The 23,044-nt window shown below is 39.2% G+C and overlaps 1 protein-coding gene across 6 annotated transcripts in view; it reads left to right on the top strand.

Moving 5' to 3' along the window:
- The first annotated feature begins 4,213 nt into the window (after positions 1-4,213).
- Positions 4,214-23,044, top strand: part of LOC105932247 (piezo-type mechanosensitive ion channel component 2) — a 148,437-nt gene continuing 129,606 nt past the window's right edge. For 4 of the 6 annotated variants that reach the window (XM_021320871.2, XM_021320874.2, XM_021320868.2 and 1 more), the window contains exons 1-2: positions 4,762-4,825; positions 22,527-22,622. In XM_021320871.2, the coding sequence (XP_021176546.2) occupies positions 4,762-4,825; positions 22,527-22,622 (160 nt within the window). Of the gene's footprint in view, positions 4,826-22,526; positions 22,623-23,044 lie in introns of all 6 variants that reach the window. The other 2 variants (XM_021320870.2, XM_021320873.2) reach the window with 1 other exon arrangement.

The raw sequence follows: 23,044 nt of genomic DNA, 5'->3' as shown, positions 1-23,044 counted from the left end.
GTGCTCAGCTTGTTTTATATGCATTTTCCCCAAGAGTACGGACAAAAATAAGCTTAAGTTATGGAGTGTTTTTAGGACCAGGATGAGATGTACACCATGGGATGTTTTTCACTGTGAAAAATAAATGTTTGCAAGAATCAAATGAGCAGAAAGACTCAGTAGCTTCACTGTCAGCTGATGTTTGAGATGAAGGTATAAAAGTTAAAATTAGGCCCCAGTAAACACAGTGTGAGTCAGCGCAGGCTTTGATGTGGAGCGTTTTCAAATGCCGTTTCTTAATTACATTTTAAGTTTGGGTGTGTTTTATGACTCAAACCTGGAAAAGCGAGAGGATAAACATCTCGAGTTGAGATCATTTTGATGTGTTTACCACCTCATCTTGCTCTGTGACGCGCAGTGAGACGCTTTGTTGACAACAGGAAAACATCCACGGCGAGCAGCCGTATCCTTTGCTGAAATGTCTCTGTCCTGATGAGGGACTTTCATGATGACAGGACCTTGATCCGCGGGGAAAGCTGCTTTCTGAGCACAGTTGGAGGATGTGAGCAATGAGATGAAAAGTTCAGTCAGGAAAACGACCGGCTTTCCTTTTCCTGCTCCAGCGGATTCAGGATGTTTCAAAGGGGATAGTCTTACGAGTCCTAAATGCGATGCAGCTTCTGTGAGTCCATCGTCCCACTGATGTTGGCAAGCTCTGTGGTTTTAAACCATCTATATATATTTTATTTCCAAACAGTCAGACTTTTTGTGATATCGTAAAATGGTCTTGATCAGCAGTTATCCAGGTTTGCCAAAGATCCCTCTAAGCTGTAGACTTTGGAAGACTTTAAATGTATTCTCAAGTCTTTATAACGGACATGGACTGTATGAATGTCGTCTCTTTAGGAAAAAATAAAAATAATTAGAGAGATCTGTAAGGCAGGATCCTGGGAAAATATATTTTCCCACCTTTTCCTTGGTTTTTGTCATGCTTTAGCATCTCAGTTCAACAAACAAATGTTTTTTTCAGACAAAAATAAACAGGAGTCAACACAACAAAAAATTATGATTTCTTTATTAATTGGGAAAGAAAACGATTCAAAGCAACTGGGAAATGTGAAAATATAATTTCACCTCTTGCTAAATTAGGAATCATGTATGATTACCAGCCCTTTCCTGCTTCAGTTTCATTAACCACACCCATAACCGAGTTACTGCCAGATCTGCTAAATCAAGACATGGCTTAATTAGAACCTGTCTGGCACCGGGAAGTAGGCTAAGATATGTCAAAAAGCAACACATCATGGCCAAATCCAAAGCAAATCAGAGAAAGCAGCTGACAGCTATCAGTATTTCAAGAATAGGGAGCGCCATCATCCACTTTCCTGGAAAATTACGTCATGAGAACATAACTGACTCCTCCAGGAGGTCCTGAAGAAACCACAACAACATCTAAAACACTGCAGGTGCTGTTTACCTCAGGCACGGTCAGAGTATCTATCTATCTATCTATCTATCTATCTATCTATCTATCTATCTATCTATCTATCTATCTATCTATCTATCTATCTATCTATCTATCTAGATATCTAGATATCTATATAGATATCTATATATATAGAGATGGTTAGGCTGTATGAAAATATCATTTATTGGTTAAAAACAATTATAAACACTGTAAAGTTGGTAACTCATTGTCACATTATCATGTCCATGTATTTGATGAGTTAAATCCCCATTGACAACGGTTGGGTTTTTAAATTTTACTGTACATTCTTATTCTAAATGTTTTTTTAAAGCATAGAATCACAGCTATGGAACTTGACTCACATGCTTTCTTTCTCACGTTAACATGATGGTTTTATTTCATGATTTTTTTTACATTTTTATTCAGCTTTTTTTTAATATGGTAAAAATAAAGTTTTTTTTCATCCATTTATTCCTGTTTTGACATCATTAAACCTGGGAGTTGATGCCTTTTAGTCATTCCTGCTTTTGCTCTTTTCCATCAGTCGTTGTTCATGCGTGCATTAAAGTGAAAGCAGCCTATGTATTACAGGAAAGGAAATCAAATGTAAGGTTTTCCTAATATCTTTATGGAAGATTCTTGATTATTTAAAATAAGCAAAAGTTCACCATGTGCGGTTTTCCTTGACTTTCTCCTTGTAGATGTAAAGGCAGCATCTCACCAATAACATAGTTGGTTTTTTTTTCTGTTTTGTTTCTCATGGGTTGAGCCAGCAAAGGACATTTTAGAAGGCTGTGATGTTTTTATATTTCTGAAGGAAACCAACAATCCTGGAACCAGAACCTCCTGTAGAACAATACAGATGGAGGGAAAAGGGGGGTAAAAAAATGAATAATTTCTGCGTCGTGAAAGGAAACATCTGCAGCGGCCACAATGCACATCCTCCTGTGCAGGTCACAACACGATCTGATGCAGATCGGCTTAGATCCCAACAACTGACTGAATTAATGTCCGTAAAAACAAAGAGAAAAAAAGAAAATTAGATCCGTTTGGGTTGAGCTTTCAATTAGGAAACATATCTGCTCTCCAGATCATAGACTGGATTTGTGTTCAAGAGATTCTTCATAAACATTTCATGAACTGAAAAGCAAACCTCACTGCCTCCAAGCCAAACTGTACAACCCACAAACACCTATAAGAGTGCTTCGCAAAAGTGTTAAAAAAAAAAACATTGAAATGTTTCACATTTTGTCAGGTTAAAGCCACAACATTCGGTCTATTCCATACACTGCAAAAAGGGAACTAAACGTAAGTAAAATTTTCCTGAAATTAGTGTATTTGTCCCTGACTTGAGCAGGAAAATTAAATTATCTACTAATGGAATGAATATTTTCAGCGCTAAAACAAGATATTAAGATATACTGCACTTGAAATAAGATGACAGAGATGAGTTGATCCTATTTTAAGTGCTAATATCTTATTCCATTAGGAGATAATTTATACTTGCCTGCACAAATTAATGGCAAATACACTCATTTGAAGAAAATTTTACTTTTAGTTCCCTTTTTGCAGTGTATTCGTAGTGTATGGATTTTATTTGAAAGACTAAGCAGTGCATCATTACCACTAAAATAACACCTGCTTCCCACCTTTCTACAAATAATAATAAAAAAGGTTGGGTCAATACTTTTTCAAAATGTTTCAACCAACCAACCTCAAGCTCAGCCACAATGGACAGAGAGCATCTGTGAACATAGATTTTCAACTCTTTTATTATGGTCCAGACTTTAACTGGGCCATTGTAACATATATTGCATATGTTTTGATTTGAACCACTCCTTCATAGCTCTGGCTGCATGTTTCGGGCTGTTGTCCCTTCGCCTCGGTCTGATTCTTTTTCAGCCTCTAACAGGTTTTTCCTCCAGGATTGTCCTTTATTTTAGCTCCAATGACCTTCTGATCAGCTCTAAAAAGCTTCCCTGCTCCATCTGAAAACGGGCATTCCCACATCATGATGCTGCCACCACCACCATGTTTCACCCCATGGATGCTGGTTTTCAGGGTTAGTTTTCCTCCATCTGTGGCCTTTTTCCTGTACACCTAGAGTTTTTCTTTTTAAACGGCAAACAGGACTCCTGACAGCTTCGTTTCAACGATGGCTTTCGTTTTTGCCACTTTTTTTTTTTTCCATGAACAGTGGCTCTCTTCAGCTTCAAAAACTCTCTTTTCTGTCCAGTCCCTGTTGAAGTAAAGCATCCCCTCAGCATGATGCCGCCAACACTATGTTATGTTTAGACACTGTGTTTTCAGAGCATGCACACGGCAGTGGATACAAAATAAACCCCTTATACATTTCTACTCTGGCTTCGTGGTGTAAAGCTATGTTTGTGCAGGATGATTTTGCACCAGTGGAGGTCGCTGTTTGCCTTTAATAAGACGCCAAATTTAATGGTAAGTAAACGTCGCATGAAGTCGCTGTGGAAGTTTAGTTCTCATTTAATGTTCACTTTGCTTTCAATCCCTGGAATGATCCTGCTGAAGTATAGGAAGAGATAAAATAATAATAATAATCACGGATCGCGTCATAGTTTCTCTGCTGTAACCCCTCTTTTGTGCGCTTGTGGTGTTTTTACTCGTGTCCTGGTCCCACCTCTTGGTTCCAATTATCTCAGGGGGATGGGTAGACCTCCGGTCGCTCACTTCTGATTGGCCGAAGCTGCTGTCGTTCTCAGGCTCGCCTTGTATCCTCCTGTAGGACAACAGAGTCAACACGGCAGAAGTCAGAAAGTCAAATTTCTGTGAGGGGGGCTCCAGACACAAACGTGGACTTATCCGCCGTCTCTGCCTCTTATTCCAGCCATCCAGAGCTGGGTAGAGCGAATAAGACTGATTAGTAGATCTCTAGTTGCCAGGTAAAGTTTTTTTTTTTGTGGTTCTGAAGGAGGTTAATTGGACTTGCGGACTTGTTGGCTCTTCTCTCCGGTTGTTTTGCGCGCCGTTCCAGCGCAGCTCGTCTGCGCACCTGAATCCACCACCATGACCTCAGCGCATCTCTGCCTCTAAAACTACCATGCTGGCAACGCCGAGGGGCGACACCCCCTGCTGTGGCGACCCTCGGTGAACGCGCTTGATTCCCCGCCTGGGGAATGGCCGGAGTCCAGCTGTCTGCGGCAGCGGAGAGCCGATGTGGCCGCTCGGAGGAGCCAGCCGGAAACTGACGGAGCGCATCAGCCTGGGATGCGAGAGAGAGCCTGACCGCAGAGGGACAATCTCCGGCTTCTTTTACCTGGACTCTGTACGGGCCCCCCGGAGCCATGGCCTCTCAGATGGTGTGCGGGCTGATCTTTAGGCTGCTGCTGCCCATTTGTCTCGCAACTGGTGAGTTTTAAACACAAGTGATCAAAAACGCTGTTTGTTGGGCTACATGCTTCACCAGATGGCCTTGAAAGTAGTCTGTTCAAGGAATATTATAAATGTACTCAGGGCTGATTCCTGGACTTTAAATAATAAGATGAAATGGCCATTTTAATTAATTTATCTTAAGCTTTTCGTTGAGTTTCTTAAAAGGTGAACTTGAAGTGAAAACCATGCAATTAGACTGAAATATATGCTGTACAGATTTAAATCCTGTCCAGTTGCTGTTGAAGGGAAGCATCCCCACAGCATGATACTGCCATATATGTATATATAGCTAGCTCTATATATATATATATATATATATATATATATATATATATATATATATATATATATATATATATATATATATATATAAAGGGCTGGGTGACATGGACCAAAAATATTATACCTACTTTTAGGCTAAATGTCGATATATGATATTTATCTCGATAAGTTTTTCTTTTCATAAAGTAATAATAAAAAGGCATCTTTAAATCAAAGCTTTATCCCAAATATTTCACAGGAACATTTTTTTTAATAACAGCTGTAGATAGATATGTGAAACGGCTGAAAAATAACCTATTGGAGTGCATAAAAGTATAAATATAACGTAAGATAGAGCATCTTGTTATATAGTCTCATCTTATATCTCTTTTTAAAAAAAAAATCTAAATATTTTTAAAATCTCGATATAGTGCCCAGCCCTAGTTTCACAGTATTGCTTTGACATACTATAATGATAAAGGACTACATTCAAATTCCTGTGTACCAATGATATATTTGACTACATGTACTTGAGCTGTGTTCAGACCAGTGTTACTTTGTTATTGATTCTTTTCCAATGCATAGAAAGGTGAGACTGCACACGATAGTCGATAAAAGAAAAAAAAAACCTTTGCTACCTGCTTTTCCAGTAAAGCTGTGCTCTCAGTCCTTTGCTACAAGTCTTCCTTAGTACAACAGGATCTTCTTCTAAAACCAAATTCTCATTTATAGATAAAATAGACATTGTGGTGGACTTCTGACTTCCCAGTTTGCAACAATTTCTTAAATGCTCTGAACCTTTTATGGTGCATTTTCACACAGCTCATTTGCAAAGCCAGTAAGCTCCTGTTCATAGTTTTTTAGTCTTGTCTTTATACTTGTTTTCTGACTTTTTCGATGTTTTCTAGTAGATCTGTAGGTGGTTGGTTTGTTGCTTTAAAAGAAGCAACATTTTGTTGAAGTTCGTCTGCTAACTTTACTGGGCCACAGAAAAATACCGTGCGTCGTGAAGCATGTGTCCCAGTAAAGTGGCTCTGGCAACGCCTGTCGTGAGAACTATGAAGTCTAAAAACATAGCTGTTAAATTAATGCGGCCACATATTTAAACGTTTTCTAACATGGGTCAGCGTGACGATTCGTTTTTCTTACCTTGTCTCTGACCTTTTGCTCTCTGCTCTAAGGATGCGCCTTTCTCAGCCGTCTCTCATTCAACTCTTTGCTCTTAACACTTCAGACCACCCCCCTGTGTGTTTCACCAGTAAAAATGTTCAAAACAACAACAACTCTGTTCATAGCCCTAAACAAACAGGAAGTAACTCGGGGATACATAAAACTAATTACCACAACCTGCGCGGTACAACTAGGGAACAGAAAAACAAGGTTCCCACAATGAAACGGGTCATTTTGGACGTTTTTAAAAAATTATCTGTATTGTTTAACTTGTTCCTTGATTTTTGTTTTTTATCAGGTTTTCATGAGCAAGTTGTAATATTTTTAGCCGGGAAAGGTGCATTTATGGATAACGTTTACCTATGACTGCAATATTACCACTCTACCTGTAGTTCTTTCTGTCCTGTACTGGTGCGTATGTCCTCTAAAATAAAAACTCAGTACCTGTAACACCCACAGCTGACCTAATCTAGAATAAATATTGTTTTTGTCACTGTTGTTAAGGAATTTTTAATAAAAACTCAGCACAAATATTGGTGGAAATGTCAATTAAATGTGGCCAGTGATGCACGATGTCCCATTTAGCTGACATGCAGGTTCCTCCCAACAAGTTTGTGTTTCAAGAATTTTAACGATTATTTTAGTCCTCAGTTGTTTACTGATCTTGACAATGGTACTTTTACCCGACATAATAGGCTGTGGAGTGACCGGGAAGATGTTCGTGATGCGTTTTTGTGAACTAACACGCGTTTGCCAGTAGGCGGCGGTGTCTGGAGTGACACGCTAGCGTCTGGTAGGGTAGGCTTTTAAGTAAATATGTCAACACTATTAAGAAAATTACTTTTTAAATAGCGGTCAACTGTGCTGAGCGCTGTGCATAAGATTGTTTTAAAATATATCCAACTTGCACGATTATTTAGTATCTCAGGGGCACGAACTCCCACTCTGTGAAACCTCCCTGCGGGTCTGTCTGGATATATGTGTGCAATAAGATTTTAAGAGCGGCACCGTTTTTTTTTTTTTTTTGAGTTTGACCTCAGGGTGCTGGAAGTTCATCTATCGTCATCGTTCCCAGCAAAAACAGACCGCAAGGCCATAAAAAACCCAGCGGCTCGCGCATGCAGACTGCTGAGCTGAGCAAAGCAGAGCAGAGCGCTCGCTTCCCAGCGTCGTCCTTCACCTGGATCTGTCCTCTGACCAGATTCAATGAAAGAAGCCCGACATTTATCTGATCATAGATTGCTGCAGAATGCATTTCCAAAGAACTCGGTCTGAAACGCCTTGTTTAAAACTGAACTCATCCTGCCTTGTTTTACTCTAACAGGATTTGTGTGCAAAAATGATTTAAAGCTGTCAGATGTTGCACAAGTAGCTGAATTATTCTGCTCTGATTTTTGTTACTTGTCTCAGTGGTTTCGTTGGATGGCTTCTTGTTGCTGTTGTCGGTAATTAAGCCGCTGACAGTGTTTCTGTTATTAATTAACATTTACAGCACACTGGCAGTGTTTTCACTGCTGTTTCACATTTAACTAATTCACTTTGCAGGAGTCCGCTCGCCCATTATCTAATCAGTTTGTTACTGTTGAAGCTGCTGCGTTTTTTTTTTAAACTTTCCGCCTGATTCACTAGTTCGCTATGCGGAGGATGATTCATCCTGGTTTGTTTTGGACTTGTAATAGCTCAAATAGGGATTTTAAAGTGTATACACAGACACTGACACACTTGTTCGTCAAGATGTACAAAAAACGTATTGTAAGGTTTGAACATGGCGAGGGATGGAGAGAGAATGGGATTTGTGACTATTTGTCTTTGCACAATCTCTATAAATCACCCAGAGGCCCGGGTCTTGCTTATTTTCTTATCACTTTTAGCTTCCCATGCACGTTTTCTATAAGGCTTGAAAAGCAAGGGCAGAAACTATTGTCTTTTGTCTAAAAGTGGAAATGTGGTCAAAGAGTGAGAAGTGAATAGATGTCTTCAGAAACGCATCCGCTCATCTCTAAATCTCTGGCAAAGGTGGTTCACATGGGCTAACCCAACCTGACTTGGCTGAATTTGGAACTATGGGCTTAAAAAAAACTCCAGTTTTCAGTGAACTTTTCAAGTCTATAAAAAGATGAGCCAAACTTTAATGTCCATTCAGAGCGGCTGGACGGCCAATGTTTGGATGATACGTTTAGGGGCGGAGATCGAGATCGCTGGTTTTGTGTCCGTTGAACCATTTTTTTGGTGTTGATTTGACCAATTGTTTTAAACATTGTTTTATTAAAAGACCCCAAGATGACCCAGTTTTAGTGCTGTAGTAGAGACCAGCAGATCTTTATTTAAAACCTCTTGTTATGTCAAAGAGTCCATGAACCCTTGCACTGTGACAAGGTTCACAGGCTCTTTGGACGAAGCCCCACAGCATTACAGAGCCTCCACCGTATCTTACTGTGGAAATGTGGTGTTTTGTTTGTGTATTAAACCTTTGTTTTTGCTCTAAGTGCACCAAGAACACTGTGTGTTCCTGAAAAGCTCAAATCAGATGGTACCAGTTAAAGTCAGCGTAGGAATCCAGGAATCTCCATGTTTATGTTTGTGATGGTAGGACAGAAAATACTTTTTTTTTCTGGTTTTATTCCCAGTCAGCTGGACATGTGGTCTGTGGATAATCTTATAAAGACTGGATTACTCCACTTCCTGCTGCTGTTCTTTAGCAGTGAGTTTTGGAGACGTATTTGTCGTTTATCATCTTCCTCGCTGTGCCTGACGTCTGTATGGGTCCACATCCAGTGGCTGAGAAGTATCTGGCTGCTGGCACCATTCTCCGTCTTGCTTTGGTCCCGAAACCATTGGCTTTTGTGCCGCAATGCCTAAAAGAAGCCCAACCCTGATACCTAGCCCTAATAACAGCCTTCGTTGATAGGTTTTAACATTGGATATATATATATATTGTCATTTGCACAGTTGTGAACCAGAATCAAATTTGGTCAGTTCTTCCTCTGCAGATCTGCTGACTGGACATAGGGCCTTTCCTGAACCAGATAGGTTTCTGAGCCACGGGCTGTGAAGTTCAATTGGGAGTCGTAGCCCCAGTGCTATGTCATATTTGAATTCAGGGAAATGGAAAGTCATGGATCTTTGGCTATCAAGTCAGTTTATCATCTAAATTTTTATTAACATATTCCTTTTACTGTGATACATTTCTGTTTGCAATGTTTATTTAAGCCATTTGATTTCATATTTTTATGGTTCTGCTCAAATTAGATCACTTTCATTGTTCTTGCTGTGCAGCAATTTGGTGCAACGTGTTTGCTATAAGGTAAATGGTAAATGTGTGCTCCTGTGCTTGATTGTCTGTCTTGTTGTCTCTCTGCTCTGTCTTCTCTAACCCCCAGTGGGTCAAGACCGTTCATGCTGAGCCCGGTTCTGCTGGAGATTTTCCTTCCTGTTAATGGGGAGTTTTTCTTTCCACTGTCGCTTCATGCTTGCTCAGTATGAGGGATTGCTGCAAAGCCATTGACAATGCAGACGACTTTCCCTGTGGCTCCTCCTTCTTTAGGAGGACTGAATGCTGCTTGTCGGGACTTTGATGCAATCAACTGGGTTCCCGTATATAGCAACCCAATCTGTATAATATGATTGAATTTGACTTTGGAAAGTGCCTTGAAATGACATGTTTCATGAATTGGCACTATATAAATAAAATTGAATTGAATTGAAGGTGCTATATAAATAAGGTTGACATTGCCATAGTAATTAGAAGTTACCGGAAGATTGTATCAATTTAAAGGAGCCTTATCGCAAGTTCCAGAGTTCCTGCATACGTCTGCCCCCTCTGGTGACAAGTTGAAATGACACCAGTGACACCAGGGCACGTGTTGCGAGAAGAGGAAAAGCATCTGCCGCTGCGACTGCACAGGTGTTTTGTGTAGAGGCGCAATGTCTTCTGAGGTAAGAAAGCTATAAATACTGACGTTAGTGTTGATGGTGGCGGAAATTCAACAAAGTAGCCAGATGAACGAGATCGACAGCCACACCCACGCCCCCCCCCCAGTGAACAGCCAGAATCACTCTCTCATGAACTGTGAAGGCAACTGTGGTAAATAGAGGAAAACTCATGCTTTTCATGTATGGGAAAGAAAAAAAATACATTTACACTTTAAACTTACTCAAAACTGATTTAATACAATACATTTTTGTTCACCTTTTTCACAAAAAAAGTCCAGTGCTTGCAGGTGCTGCTACAATAAAAACAAACATTGCCGTGCTTTAAAGGCCTATTACACTTTCTTTTCCGTGGGTGCCAACAGATGTGTCAGCCTCTGTAGCTGCGGTAGCTTCTTGGGTGCAGACCCCCCCCCCCCCCCCCCCCCCCCAACTTAAATGCAGTTTACTTACTGCTGTAATCCTGTGGTCGGCCGCAAGTGAAAAATGATTAGCGCCACACTGCTGCTGAGGTTCCAGCGTGGTGTCTGTGCACCACCGCCGGCGTACTTTTAAAGCCAACGGCGTGCTTTCTATAGATAAGACCCACTCAGTGGAGCCGTAATGCATGGCTTGACGGGCTGATGTGCCCTTTATTTCCAAAAGCAATTGCAGGTCCACGTGTTGTCTCCATTAATTCGTGGAAAGTCGTTTTAACGGTATGAATTAGTAATGCGTTTGCGAGGGAGAGAAGAATTGCCTTTCCCTTTTATCGTAAACATACCTTTTAATATTTTATGTTTTTTTTTTTTTGTTTTTTTTACTCAAAGTGCCAATGATCGCTTGTCATGCTCTGCAGCTGTAGACGGTCACTGACAGGAGGTTGGAAATGTCAGGTGGAAAGTGTTTAAAAAGTGTTTCTTTTATCAGCGTCGTCTGATTTAGACTGGCGTTTTTTTAAATTAGAGCTTGGTTTGAAGGGTAAGTGAAAATATGACGTGAAAATGATCTCCTCTCCTCTCCAGCAGCTGTTATGTGGCTCCAGACACCTACACTGCCCTCTCTGTATACGTTCTTGTGTGCAATGCATGTTGCAAACTGCTGCTTTTCATCTGCTAGTGACAGAGTCGTCTGCTGACGTTACCGAGGCGGCGTTTCGTGTTGACCATCTGACAGCACCTCTATTGAAACGTACACAACTGCTGCGCTGTTGTGTACACAATCCCCTTAGCCGACACACACTCTTTCTAACAATTACAGTTTCGCTGATCAAACAGGCCGCTGTTTATGTGTTTACCGGCAGAGTTTGGGAGTGCAAGTTCCATTTCCCAAACGTCTCGTTTGAGGTGAGACCTGTCCAGAACGTGCGGGCGAAAAGTCAACACCGTGGTTAGGAAGAAGGGTAAAAGTGATGACAAAGCCCGTCGGTGTGCTGCATCCGAGCACGGTCAACCTATAAATCAGAGACAAAGTTGCACTCTTGAGACAGTATAATCACCCCCCCCACCCCCCCCCCCCACCCACCCCACTGTTCTTCTTACAGTCAAACTTGATTTTACTGTGAATTTTAACTTTGTAAATAGTAGGGTTTTCTAAGTAATGGATATTTTGGTGTCAGTTTGATGTACTAACAGTCCCTCACGGTATGGAAATGTCTGTAAAAAGTCTGTAAAAGTCCTGAATTTGATCTCAATATTTTCCAGGTCTGGGTAATCATGGGAAAAATGAAAATGTGAAGATGAAAATGTGAAAATCTTTAAATTTTCAGACTTTACTCCCTCCATTGTCTTAATTTTGAAACCTTCCTTCCATTCTTCCCTATTAATGTGCTTCCTTTCTTCCTTCTGTCCTTCCTTCCTTGTAAGCTTTCTATTGTTCCTCCCTGTGCCCCTCTTTTCTCCCTTGTGCCCTCACCTTTTTAATTTATTTGTATATTTTTAATTTGTTCCCCATTGCATTCCTCGTTGCCTCCCTTCTTTTGTCCTTCCTTTCCTCCTTGTTTCTCACCTCCATTCCTTCCTTGTGTCCTTTTTCACCTAACCTCCTTGTTTTCTCTATTCAATCATTTCTTTACTTCCCAGTGCACTATACCTTCCTACCTTCCTAACTAATGTCCTTCCTGATTTCCCTCCTTGGGAGAGAAATCTTCTTATTTCTTCATGTGCTACTGCCCTTCCTGTTTTGTGTTGTTCCTTCTCTCCTTGTGTCATTCTCTCTTTCTTTAGTCGTACCTCACTTCCGTCCTTCTTTTCTTGTGTTTTACCACTTATCTGTTTTAAAAAAAAGTGTGGGACACCTGAATACTTTAAACTGATACAAACAGAATCAATTTCATCTCCCCGAGTTGACACCAATCTTCACTAAACCGCACGTTCATGGCTGCTGCTCATAGTGTTTGGTTACAATTAAGGTTACATGGCACGTACATCTAGCAAAGAGCCCAGCAAAAATGTTATTCGGAGGTATTAGCCTATGATTCAGATGAACAACAAAAGCTGAAGGATGTCGATAAGTGACGTTTAGGCTATAGTGTGGTGGGAGCAACAGGGTTTGGGTACGAAGGACTGATGTTTTGAGATGACTTTAAGAACATTCTCCTGCATCTGCAACCATGAAGGAATAAACATCCCAAACGCATAAGCTAATGTTATTCATTTAAATTTTGCCGGCTTATATGACAAATGCTGGTGTTCCGTGGGTCTGAGTCCCCCATCAACCTTTGCTTCCCCGTGGTGCAATAGCACCTTCCAGCTGTGGGTACTAATGGCTTCGTCAGGGACTACATGGTGAATTGCCGAAATGACCAGCGCATCTCTCCATTACTAATAATAAACTGAGTAAATGTAAACGATTACTCAACCAATTAAAACAAAAACTAGTCTGAACCCATAAAAAAACCTGGTTTGCTCACTGATCAAAGAAAACATGATGCAAAATTAAGAAAAAAAAACCCAGAAACTGAACAAGCAGAATACATTTGCACAAACCAGATTGTTGTTTCCACTGTAATAATGTCTGTTTTCCAACTAATTGCACAACAGAATCCAAGGTTTATACTTCTGTAAAGGATATTACCTCTGCTACCAAGTGTTACATTCTCTTGTATCATACTGCACATGAAATAAACTCTTTTAAAGGCCTTTTTTTTCCCTAAATGGGTGCTGGATTGCCTACTACCTATTGGGTTTGTCCTAATAAATGCAATGGAAATGTGGTTATACTCCGATTTGTTATATTTACTCAATGTTCATAAGAAAGAAGAAAGAAACATATGCATTAAAAAAAAGTTTGCAACAGTATTTAGACTAGAGTTTGAAATTTTAGTACTGTGGCAAACCTGCTACATAGCTGATAAAAGTCATGCAGGTTTTTGCAACCTTCCCCCTGTCCATCCGTCCATCCACCTATCCATTGTCTATATCTGCTTATCCTTTCGCGGTGGGAGGCTGGTGCCTATGTTGGGTGGGGGGAAGGGGGGGGGCACCCCGGACAGGTCGCCATTCAATCACAGGGCAACACAGAGACACACTTAAGAGCAGTTTTCAAGAGACCAATTAACCTCATGTCTTTGACTGTGGGAGGAAGCTGAAGTAGCTGGAGAAAACTCATGCATGCACATGGAGAACATGCAAACTCCATGCAGAAAGGAACCAGACGGGCATTCGAACCCAGGGCCTTCCAAGCTGCAAAGCAACACCACACCCTGCAGCCCAAGAATCAAATTTTTTTTGGGTTATTTTAAAAATAAATGTTGCCTGCAGGCATAATCAGACCTGTTTCATTTGCTTCATTTATCCCAACATTGTGGGTATGTTTTACTTCTTTGCAAACATGTTTATACTTACCACAATAATACTATTATTTCTACTATTGTTTAATTGTTTTTTGTTGTTGCCCATTTTATCTGAAACATAGCCCAAGATAAAAAATCTACTTTTTATATTGTTTGCTTAATTTTATTTTGTGTGTTGAAATTCAGATAGAAAATGTTAAAGCTAATGTTTTTAGCTTTACCTTTTAACAAATCCGCATGTTGTTGCGCTCCAAATATGAGGCGTTTTCTTTCTTTCTGAGGTTTTTGGCTCCTTTTGCTGAACCTTTTAGTCCTTTTTAATGCCTGAATCAAATAAATTCTGGTTTTGGATTGGACCAAACACTTTGAAACTAGCTTTGAAGAAAGTCAGTGTCAGGTTTAATGCGCTGATAAAACGTTTGGCGAGGAATGCTATTTATTACTTTTAAATTCCTGCATTATCTCCCAGTACCCGGTTTGGTCTGGCACCGGATCTTCTTATCTTCCAACATTCTAAGTTTTTTTTTTTTTCATGTATGCAGATTGCAACTCTAACAACAGCTGAACCTGACGGTAAATGCAACCCTCAGTCCAAATCCTCAGATGGTGAGTCATTCAGTGGACGGCAAAATGGTCAGGGAGGCTGCGGTCGAGTGTCTGCAGGGTTACAGCGGCAGAAACCGCTTTAAATATAGTTTTATCGTCGGTAACAGCAAACAGAATGGATGCAATCATCTTTAGATCTGTAGCTATAAGCAGATGGATATGATGACATTAGTCAGGAATTGCTGGGTTTAATGCCACATTTATTAAAAATAATACAGTGGGTGGAGGACAGAAGAGTGTTAGACAAAGAAAAAAGTGACTCATTCCCTCCTCCGGCATTCCAGAAAGAAAATCTTGACTTCTTGCGTCTGAAAAAGAAACAAAAGAAATTTGATAAACACTAATCACTAAACGGTTTCTCTGTTTGGCATATCAAGCATTCTTGGAGGACTTCAACTAATCCCAGCGATAATCTGCAGATGTTCGCGACTTGCAAAAACAACGTAGGCCCTCTGCCATTTATCAAACTTTTGTTAGTTTTCCGTCGGCCTGTATCTGAGCATGGAGAAAGGCAGGAGGTGCACGTACTTCAGCACCAAGGGAAAAGCTGGAGCCAAGTCAGATGTCAATGAATGGGTCCATTGACTGCGCAAAGATAAATAAAAGCACCATTTTCTGCAGTTAAGTGTAATTTTTTCAGTAGTTCAGCTGCTGAATTCTGTGACTTTGACGATAACTCGTACGGCCGACTTGGTTGTAAACTCTGAGCTTGTTGATATAACGGCAAAGACAAATTTTAGGAGGTCAGACCGAGGGGTCCACATGTTACACAGAGTCACTGTGTACTCCCCTCCTGGCCTCCTGACCTAAAAATGTTCAAAGACGTATCCCTGTTTTTGCTATATTTTCTGCTTACTTTGAGGTTTAACCTGTAACTGAAACCATGATTATTTTTTTTTTTTTTGACAGAGCAATGCTTGAGTCATTCAGGGGAAAAACAAAACTTAAAAACTGTGGACGTGGTCGATATGTAGGTGGCGTTGTACATTCTGCTACTAGTAATTGAGACTCAGTGAGTAGGAGATGTTTTCTGTTTAACTGGTAAAAACCTGCAGTCAGCACAGATGGTAGCTGGATTCAGGAAATGTGGTGTATTGAATATCAAACACATCAATTAATGCTTTTTGGAAGTCATGTTTGCACTTAAGTGTTTTTAACTTTCATCAGAAAGCAGGATTTCCCCCAGACAATGGGCTAAACCTGGCGGTAGGTGTCGCTGTGGGCTCCCAGAAGGGAGGGGGGAGCGTTGCATCATGCGGCTCGAAGGAGGGGGGCAATGTGGTGAGCGTCGAGCTAATAACAGCTAGCGTGTTAGCTATTTCGACCGTGAGTTTCTCCTCCGGACGGAACCTTTATTCACCGTTTTATGTCGCTCTCAAACATTGATGCATTTAAAATAAACAAACGACACTTGGTCTGTCATCGGCGGGATTGAGCCTGCCAGGCTTATAATACGCCGGGGGAAACCCTGACAAAGACTAAGACATTCTTTATTAGGGCTGGGTATCATCTAGGATGAGCCAATTTGATACGATTCTCGATACATAGTAGGGCTTAACAATTTTGAAAAATAATCTAATTGCAATTTTTTTATCTTAATATTGCGATTTAATGCGATTATTTTTTTCAGTGTAATGTCTTTTTAAACATGTACAAACAACAAATCAATCTGTTTCATCGCTGTGCAGATTAGGTGCTAAAACTCTGAGCTCAAATGATTGCGTTCTGCCTACGATACATTTCAACCAAAATTGCGTTTTGATTGACTTTTCTCTGTATTAACCAGAAGCAACAAAAATGGCCTCTAGATGAAGATGTTTGTAAACAAACACAACATTATTCAATCCTTGTTGAACATAAAGTGCAAAGTGCAACCAGCAAGCAAGTCTATGTATTAAACTGATTGACCAGTACTTAATGCTATGGTGAGATTCCTAAACGTTTCTGGTAAAAGTATGATTATATAAACTCTAAAACAAGTAATAAAATTAGATTATCTCACTGCTGCAACTCTCTTCCCTTCCATGTGGAGGCAAACCCACTTTAAACATATTACTGACACCTGAAGGATGTGTCCGATTCACTAATTGTTACATGGCCAAAAACTGCAGACCTCTGCAATTTGTAAAAAAAAAAAAATTTAAAATTGCGATTATATTGCAAATGTGATTAATCGTGCAGCCCTAATACATAGCTCACGATACGAAATGATTTTCGATATAGCTCAGCTTGATTTCATTTGACTCCAATATCGATATTTATTACTTTCAAATTAATGCTCAAAGTCATTCAATCAACAAAACCAGCCAAATATTATATTTATATTCATTTTATTGATTTTACGTCATCCGATTTTCGGGACAGAGGCGCTTCTAAGATCCTGTCGGCCATTACGCAAATTCGTTTCACTTGAACTTCTTCGCTGTGAATAGTAATAGCGCCCCCTAGGGGTTGGCAGGTATATTGATATTGAAAGCCAGAATATTGATATTAAATTGTTTTTAAAACATCTATATTAATCTTCACTGCAAAAACTGATCTAAAAACAAGTAAAATGTTCTTAAAGATAGTCTATTTGTCCTCGATTTGAGCCAGTAAATAAGATTATCTGCCAATGGAATGAGTATCTTTACCCCTAAAATAAGATAATTAGACATCCAGCACTTGAAATAAGATGATGGAGATGAATTGTTCCTATTTTAAGAGGAAAAATCTTATTCCATTGGCAAATAGTCTTATTTACCTGCTCAGATCAAGGACAAATACACTTATTTTAGGAAAATTTAACTTGTTTTTAATTCTGTTTTTGCAGTGTTTGTATCGATTTTTATGCACAGACCTCATTAAAGGGGACATATCATGCAAAATCCACATTTTAAGCCCTTAAATACATTTTGTTGTGCACGTAGAGTCTCTAAGGGTGCAGAACATTTTAACGTAGTCTGTCCAGAAGCTGCGTAGATAGCCCTATATTCTTTTGGGTCGTATTTTTCAAGCCATTATTTTTTTCTCTGTTGTCTTTTAAATTTTTTTTAACAACTATGTCACAGTATTTGCTGCGGAGCTGCTAAACAAGGTCATGAAGGTCTGCTTTACCAATTTTGCGAATCCGACATTTTTTGTGTCTCGGAGCGATTTTGTACTCCAAGCTGAAGGATGCCGAAGCTACAAGTGGATCAGTGCAAATGTTCGTTACAAAGTCCCCCAGCATACTTTAAGACATGGTGTAGACTAGGCCTCCGTATATGGATCGTGCTCTCTACCCCTGCGCCACCGGAGCATGCCTAATGATTAGCATGAAATCAGTGACATTTCTGGGCACAACTGTTGCCAGGGACTGGTCATCCAAAACAGGGTCTGTCCCCAGAAATCAGGGGCACACTGCAAAAACAGAACCAAAAACAAGTAAAATCTTCTTAAAATTAGTATATTTGTCCTTGATTTGAGCAGGAAAATATGATTACCTGCCAATGGAAAGAGTAATTTTACCCCTAAAATAAGATAATTAGATATAATTCACTTGAAATAAGTTGATAGAGATAAGTTCTTCCTATTTTAACTGCAAAAATCTTATTCCATTGGCAGATTATATTATTTACCTGCTCAAATAAAGTACAAATACAGAAATTTCAAGAAAATTTTAACTTAGTTTTTAGTTCTGTTTTTGCAGTGCATCTGGTCACCCTACCAGAAGGGCAGAGTGATATTACACACCTGGACAGAATATGTAATGCACTTTATAATCCGGTGTGCCTTGTGGTCCAAGAAATACGGTAAGTATATTTTATTGTATAGTGCTCTGCACCAAAACAAATAGTAAAAGCTACTGTTTACCAACTTGCCATCAGTGAAGTCCCACTCGCTCCCAACTCGGATGGGATTTCAGTCTCAGCTGCGAGCTCCAATTTCCTAAACAAATGTCACACAGCGTGAGGCCGCTCCTCTACATGCATGCCGAATTTCTACATCACATCTACAGATTACCTGGGCCACTGGTGTTCAAATGTTTTAAGATCTTTTATGGTCCCACAATGGGGAAATTTGGGCGTAACAGTGGCAAAAACACAGTAACAAGGTTACACATTAAATCAGTGATGAAAAAATAAGCTTTTCTAATCTAATGTTGGTTCTGAAGCAACAGCGAATGAACTTATCAGACAGGCCTAAATAAAAGTAAAAATAAAAGTAGAGTAAGTATTGCACAATTATTCAAAATATGGCATACTCAGGTAAAAAAATTTAATATTCATCTTCATTGCGGAGGAAACCTCTCATTCCTCTGGGTCTCCATCCCTCCTCAGAATGACAATCTGAATGAACAGCCTCAGAGGAATTTCAGTGAGGACGTCATCTGACTTTTAAAACAGCAGACAAGTTTGCCTCATAACAAGTTATTTTATTGTGGACAACATCTGCGCTTATTCCCTCTGATTCACATATTTCAGAAACTCTTCTCTTCCCACAGTTGCTTTAGTTTTTCTCCGTGGTTGCCATTTCACCATGAGAACAAAACATCATCTGCTGACTCATTTAAATAGACATTACCATTCATGAGGCACTTTGGATTGACCATTTATGGTTGAAACTGGGCGTGTAGAGGGCAGAACAAGGACAGGAAAGGTGGTGTGCTGGTGTTTGTGTGCATGGTTTTATAAGTCTTATATATATTTTTTAATTATTCATTTTCAGTTTTTTAGTATGGATTCTATGCAATGTTTTATAAATGTGACCCCTGGTCCTTTCTCAGCTGCTTAACAGGTGATAAATTGTAAACTAACTCAACGCGATAACTTATTTGAGACTTTGCTTGCTAACTGAAATGAAAAAAAATCTAAAACACCGTCATGTTGAATTTGCAGCACCATGTGCCACAGTTTCATACTCAGAAAGCTAATAGATCTAATTTAAAAAAAAATAGGCAATTAAAGATAAGGTAATAATTACTTTTTAAGGAAATTTGCACGGCTTCAAGATCATTGGTTCAAATTATTTTGCTTTTGCAAAATCTCCTTATCTAATCTGTGTCTTTTTTTTTTTTAGGTACTGCTGCTTTTAAAAATAAATTTTAAGCCTTCATTGGTGGTTTTGAAACCTCGTCGGAGTGTGTTTGTGTTTTTGCCCATTGATTGCTTTGACCTCTCACAACCCATCCTCGTATTGATCGGGTGCAGAAAATGAGTGAGCAGATTAGTGTAGATTGTAAAATCTCAGTCAGTAGAATTAAAGGTGCATGTCCGCGGGTTAAATACAGTTAAATAAACCATTAAATTTGCAGAAATTATTTTTAAATTGAAATGTGCTTTCAACCATTTTCTTTCTATCTTTTAACATTTGCTCTTCTTATTCAAACACGACAAACATGTATTGACAAAATCTTTCTGAGATATATCGGTATGCACAACAATTTATATCCTAGATCAGATGGTTGTAGATTTATATCATAATCCACATAGAAAATATAAAGTAGACTGGACAAATATAAATTATTTCACATACAGATTTTTAAGTTTAACCTCACAAATTGGACAGTTTTCACTTGGGTATTAAAAACGGGCGCACAACGTGGTCTGCACAGATCATGTTACAGTGCATTTATCCATGAACCCTCTGGCACATACGCTCGATGCTCCTCATCCTGTCAGCTCTGCACAGAAACACAAACACATCCTGCATTTAAGTGTCGGAGCAAAAGCTGTTGTCAAATTCGCTGTTTTCATTAATCATTTGAATTTTTAAAGCCGTTTTAGAAAATAACCCCAGGTTGCTCAGCTGTAAAAACTAATGCTGCACTTTATTTGTAAATTTAGTCAGTCATAAATGCAGTTTAGTGCTGCATACTGTAAATATACATACAAGCTTTGAATTAGTTACTGTGGGTGGTGGGCTAGTTTGTGCTTTTTTTTTAGGAAAGCAATCTGTCCTCCTAGGTTATGCAACTGATAAAACAATTAAGTAATTTTTAATCTTTTATTGGACTAATTTATCTCAATATTTCCCACTCTTGCACTCTCTTTTGAGACTTTTGTTCAACTTTATCTACAAATATTTTGCTCAATAAAATTCAGTGGCCTTATTTTAAATTTAAGTTTTAGATTCAGAGAAAATTCAATAATTTTTTTGCAGCTGGTGCTCAGTGTTTTTAATCTGTTGTGACCTTATGCTGAAGGTACAAATTAAAAGCGAAACATAGCTGCTCTTCTAGAGCAGAAAGCTCTGCCCTTTTTGTGTTCAGAGTTGTCAAGTTGTTCTTTTCTTTCTTTACATGTTTTCACGATTCCTCCTTCGGTCCAAACACGTGGATGTTAGTTAAATAGCAACTCTTAATTCTCTTAGGAAAGTGTGTAGAGAACAGGTCTCTGCACTTGTCCATCGACTGCTTGTATAGATGCCACTGCAGCCCACTTACTACCCAGAACCAGACCAGTCGAGTACAGAAAGTCAGAATAAATTGTCTCAGTAACTGGAAATCTAACACAATAATTTAATAAAAATAGCACTCGGTGTCACTGTTGCCTTGCAGCAAGAAGGTCCTCGGTTTGAATCCCAGCCTGGGGTCTTTCTGCAAGGAGTTTGTATGTTCTCCATGTGCATGTGTGGGTTCTCTCCAGGTACTCCAGCTTCCTTCTACAATCCAAAAACATGACTGTTAAGGTTATTTGGTCTCTCCAATCAGTGTTTATGATTATTTCCATGTATGTTGTAATACTTTCAAATGTGTGTTGTATCACACACTTATCAGAACAAATATAAAAAAGTGTATAAACCCACAAATATTGCACTTTTAGATTTTTACTTTCAGTCTTTGAAAACAAGTTTTTGCTTTTAAAGTTACACTTAAGTCTTTGAGGCCAAATACATTTCCGTATCAGAAAAGGATTACCTGAGTAAATACAGAATTAACCCATAAACCTAGAGCCCCTAGAACGGCTTTAAAATTCATACCTGAGTTAAATTAGATGCAGTTCTTGAAACCTTTGGAGGATCAAAACTCTCTCTCTCTTTAAAAGTTACACAAATTACAAATTTAACCTGCGTGTTCAAACATAATTTATTTGTTTCTGGTTACTGAATTTGGAATATGCAGAAACTGAACAGTTTTTCCTTGCCTGGATCTTTGTTTATTTTATTTATCATGTAACTGTACAGGTTGGACTAAATATATTGACTCAGAAATCAAGTGATGCTATAGATACAGGTTTTGACGACTACAGGTTCAAATATGATAATCATAAGACAGAAAATCACTATTCTGGAGAGTTGTTTCTTCCAGTATGTCCTGACGCTTTCCAAAGTGACCATTTGGTGTCTCCAAATGTGAAAAAGAATCATAAAAGATGAGGGAAACGGGAAGGAGAAAAGTGAAAAGTAACTTTCTCTCGAGAAGGATGGCCACACAGCCAAATACATTACATACCATACATGGCTTTTGTAGTTGCATTTAAAATAATTAGGATAATGTTGCTGTTAATTGAACTCTGTCTTTTAAATTAAAGTGTTCATGTAATGCAAATCTCATTTTTTAGAGATCAGAAGGAGACTTTTGCAACCCCAGCTGGGTAATCATCTTTCCTAACATCCAGGGACTAACGAGAGATGATTTAGCTTTTAAAAAAAGTCCTGAATTCGGTGCCAACGTTTTTTGTTTTTTTTAGTTTCTCTCTCTTTTTGTACCAGGCCCAGTAACGAGATAATAAGCCTTGAGTTTAGTTTAGTCACTGAAGGGGTTCTGTTGTTTTATTATCACAGTCAGCTTTTTCTACATTTTAATCACTCCAACCACATGTTTCTCCATAATACTTGCTAAGTCAATCTCTATAATGACCCAGCTGATTTCTTCTACCCTTTATTTATGATTGAAAATTATATTAGCAGTAATAAAAAAAAATATTTTCCTTTTTATTCTGATCTAATTTGCTGCTTTTGTTTCTTTTTCTGCAGCTTGCCTATTCAGGTACAATGTCCTCTCCTTCGTCTACCTCATCTATCTCCTGCTTCTTCCGCTCTTCCCAGAGCCAACAAGCACAACAATGCAAGGTAAGATCTACGTTTCATCTCTGCTCGAAGCTTCTGGCTTCCGCAGGCTCTGACGTTGCTCCCCGCCGGGAGAGTTTTTAAATGTTTCCCTTCGGTTTGGATGTTGTCCTCTGCAATACAAACCAGCCCTTTTTCTCCGGGAGACTTGAATTTCCCTGTGATGAGGTTGGATTTGGCACACGGTTTAGCCCGTGAAATGTAATATTGGTTAGTCCAGGCACGAGTCCATCTGTAATAACAAAAACGATCCGCTGTCAGGCAGATCTGAGATAAAACCTTTTCGATCCGTCAGCTCAAGATCTGAAGTCTGCGTGATGAAAATGGACGCTTCAGGCTCGCTCCTTCTTACGTTTAGCTTTATTTAGCAAATCCAATAAATGTGTACGTTTAGTGAGCACAATTGGTAAATTCAGTCCATGTGA

The sequence above is a fragment of the Fundulus heteroclitus genome, chromosome 6 (genome assembly GCF_011125445.2).
Source record: "Fundulus heteroclitus isolate FHET01 chromosome 6, MU-UCD_Fhet_4.1, whole genome shotgun sequence".
NCBI classification, from domain to species: Eukaryota; Metazoa; Chordata; class Actinopteri; order Cyprinodontiformes; family Fundulidae; genus Fundulus; species Fundulus heteroclitus.
The sequence above is the reverse complement of the archived record's forward strand: the minus strand, read 5'-3'. Positions and strand labels throughout refer to the sequence as shown.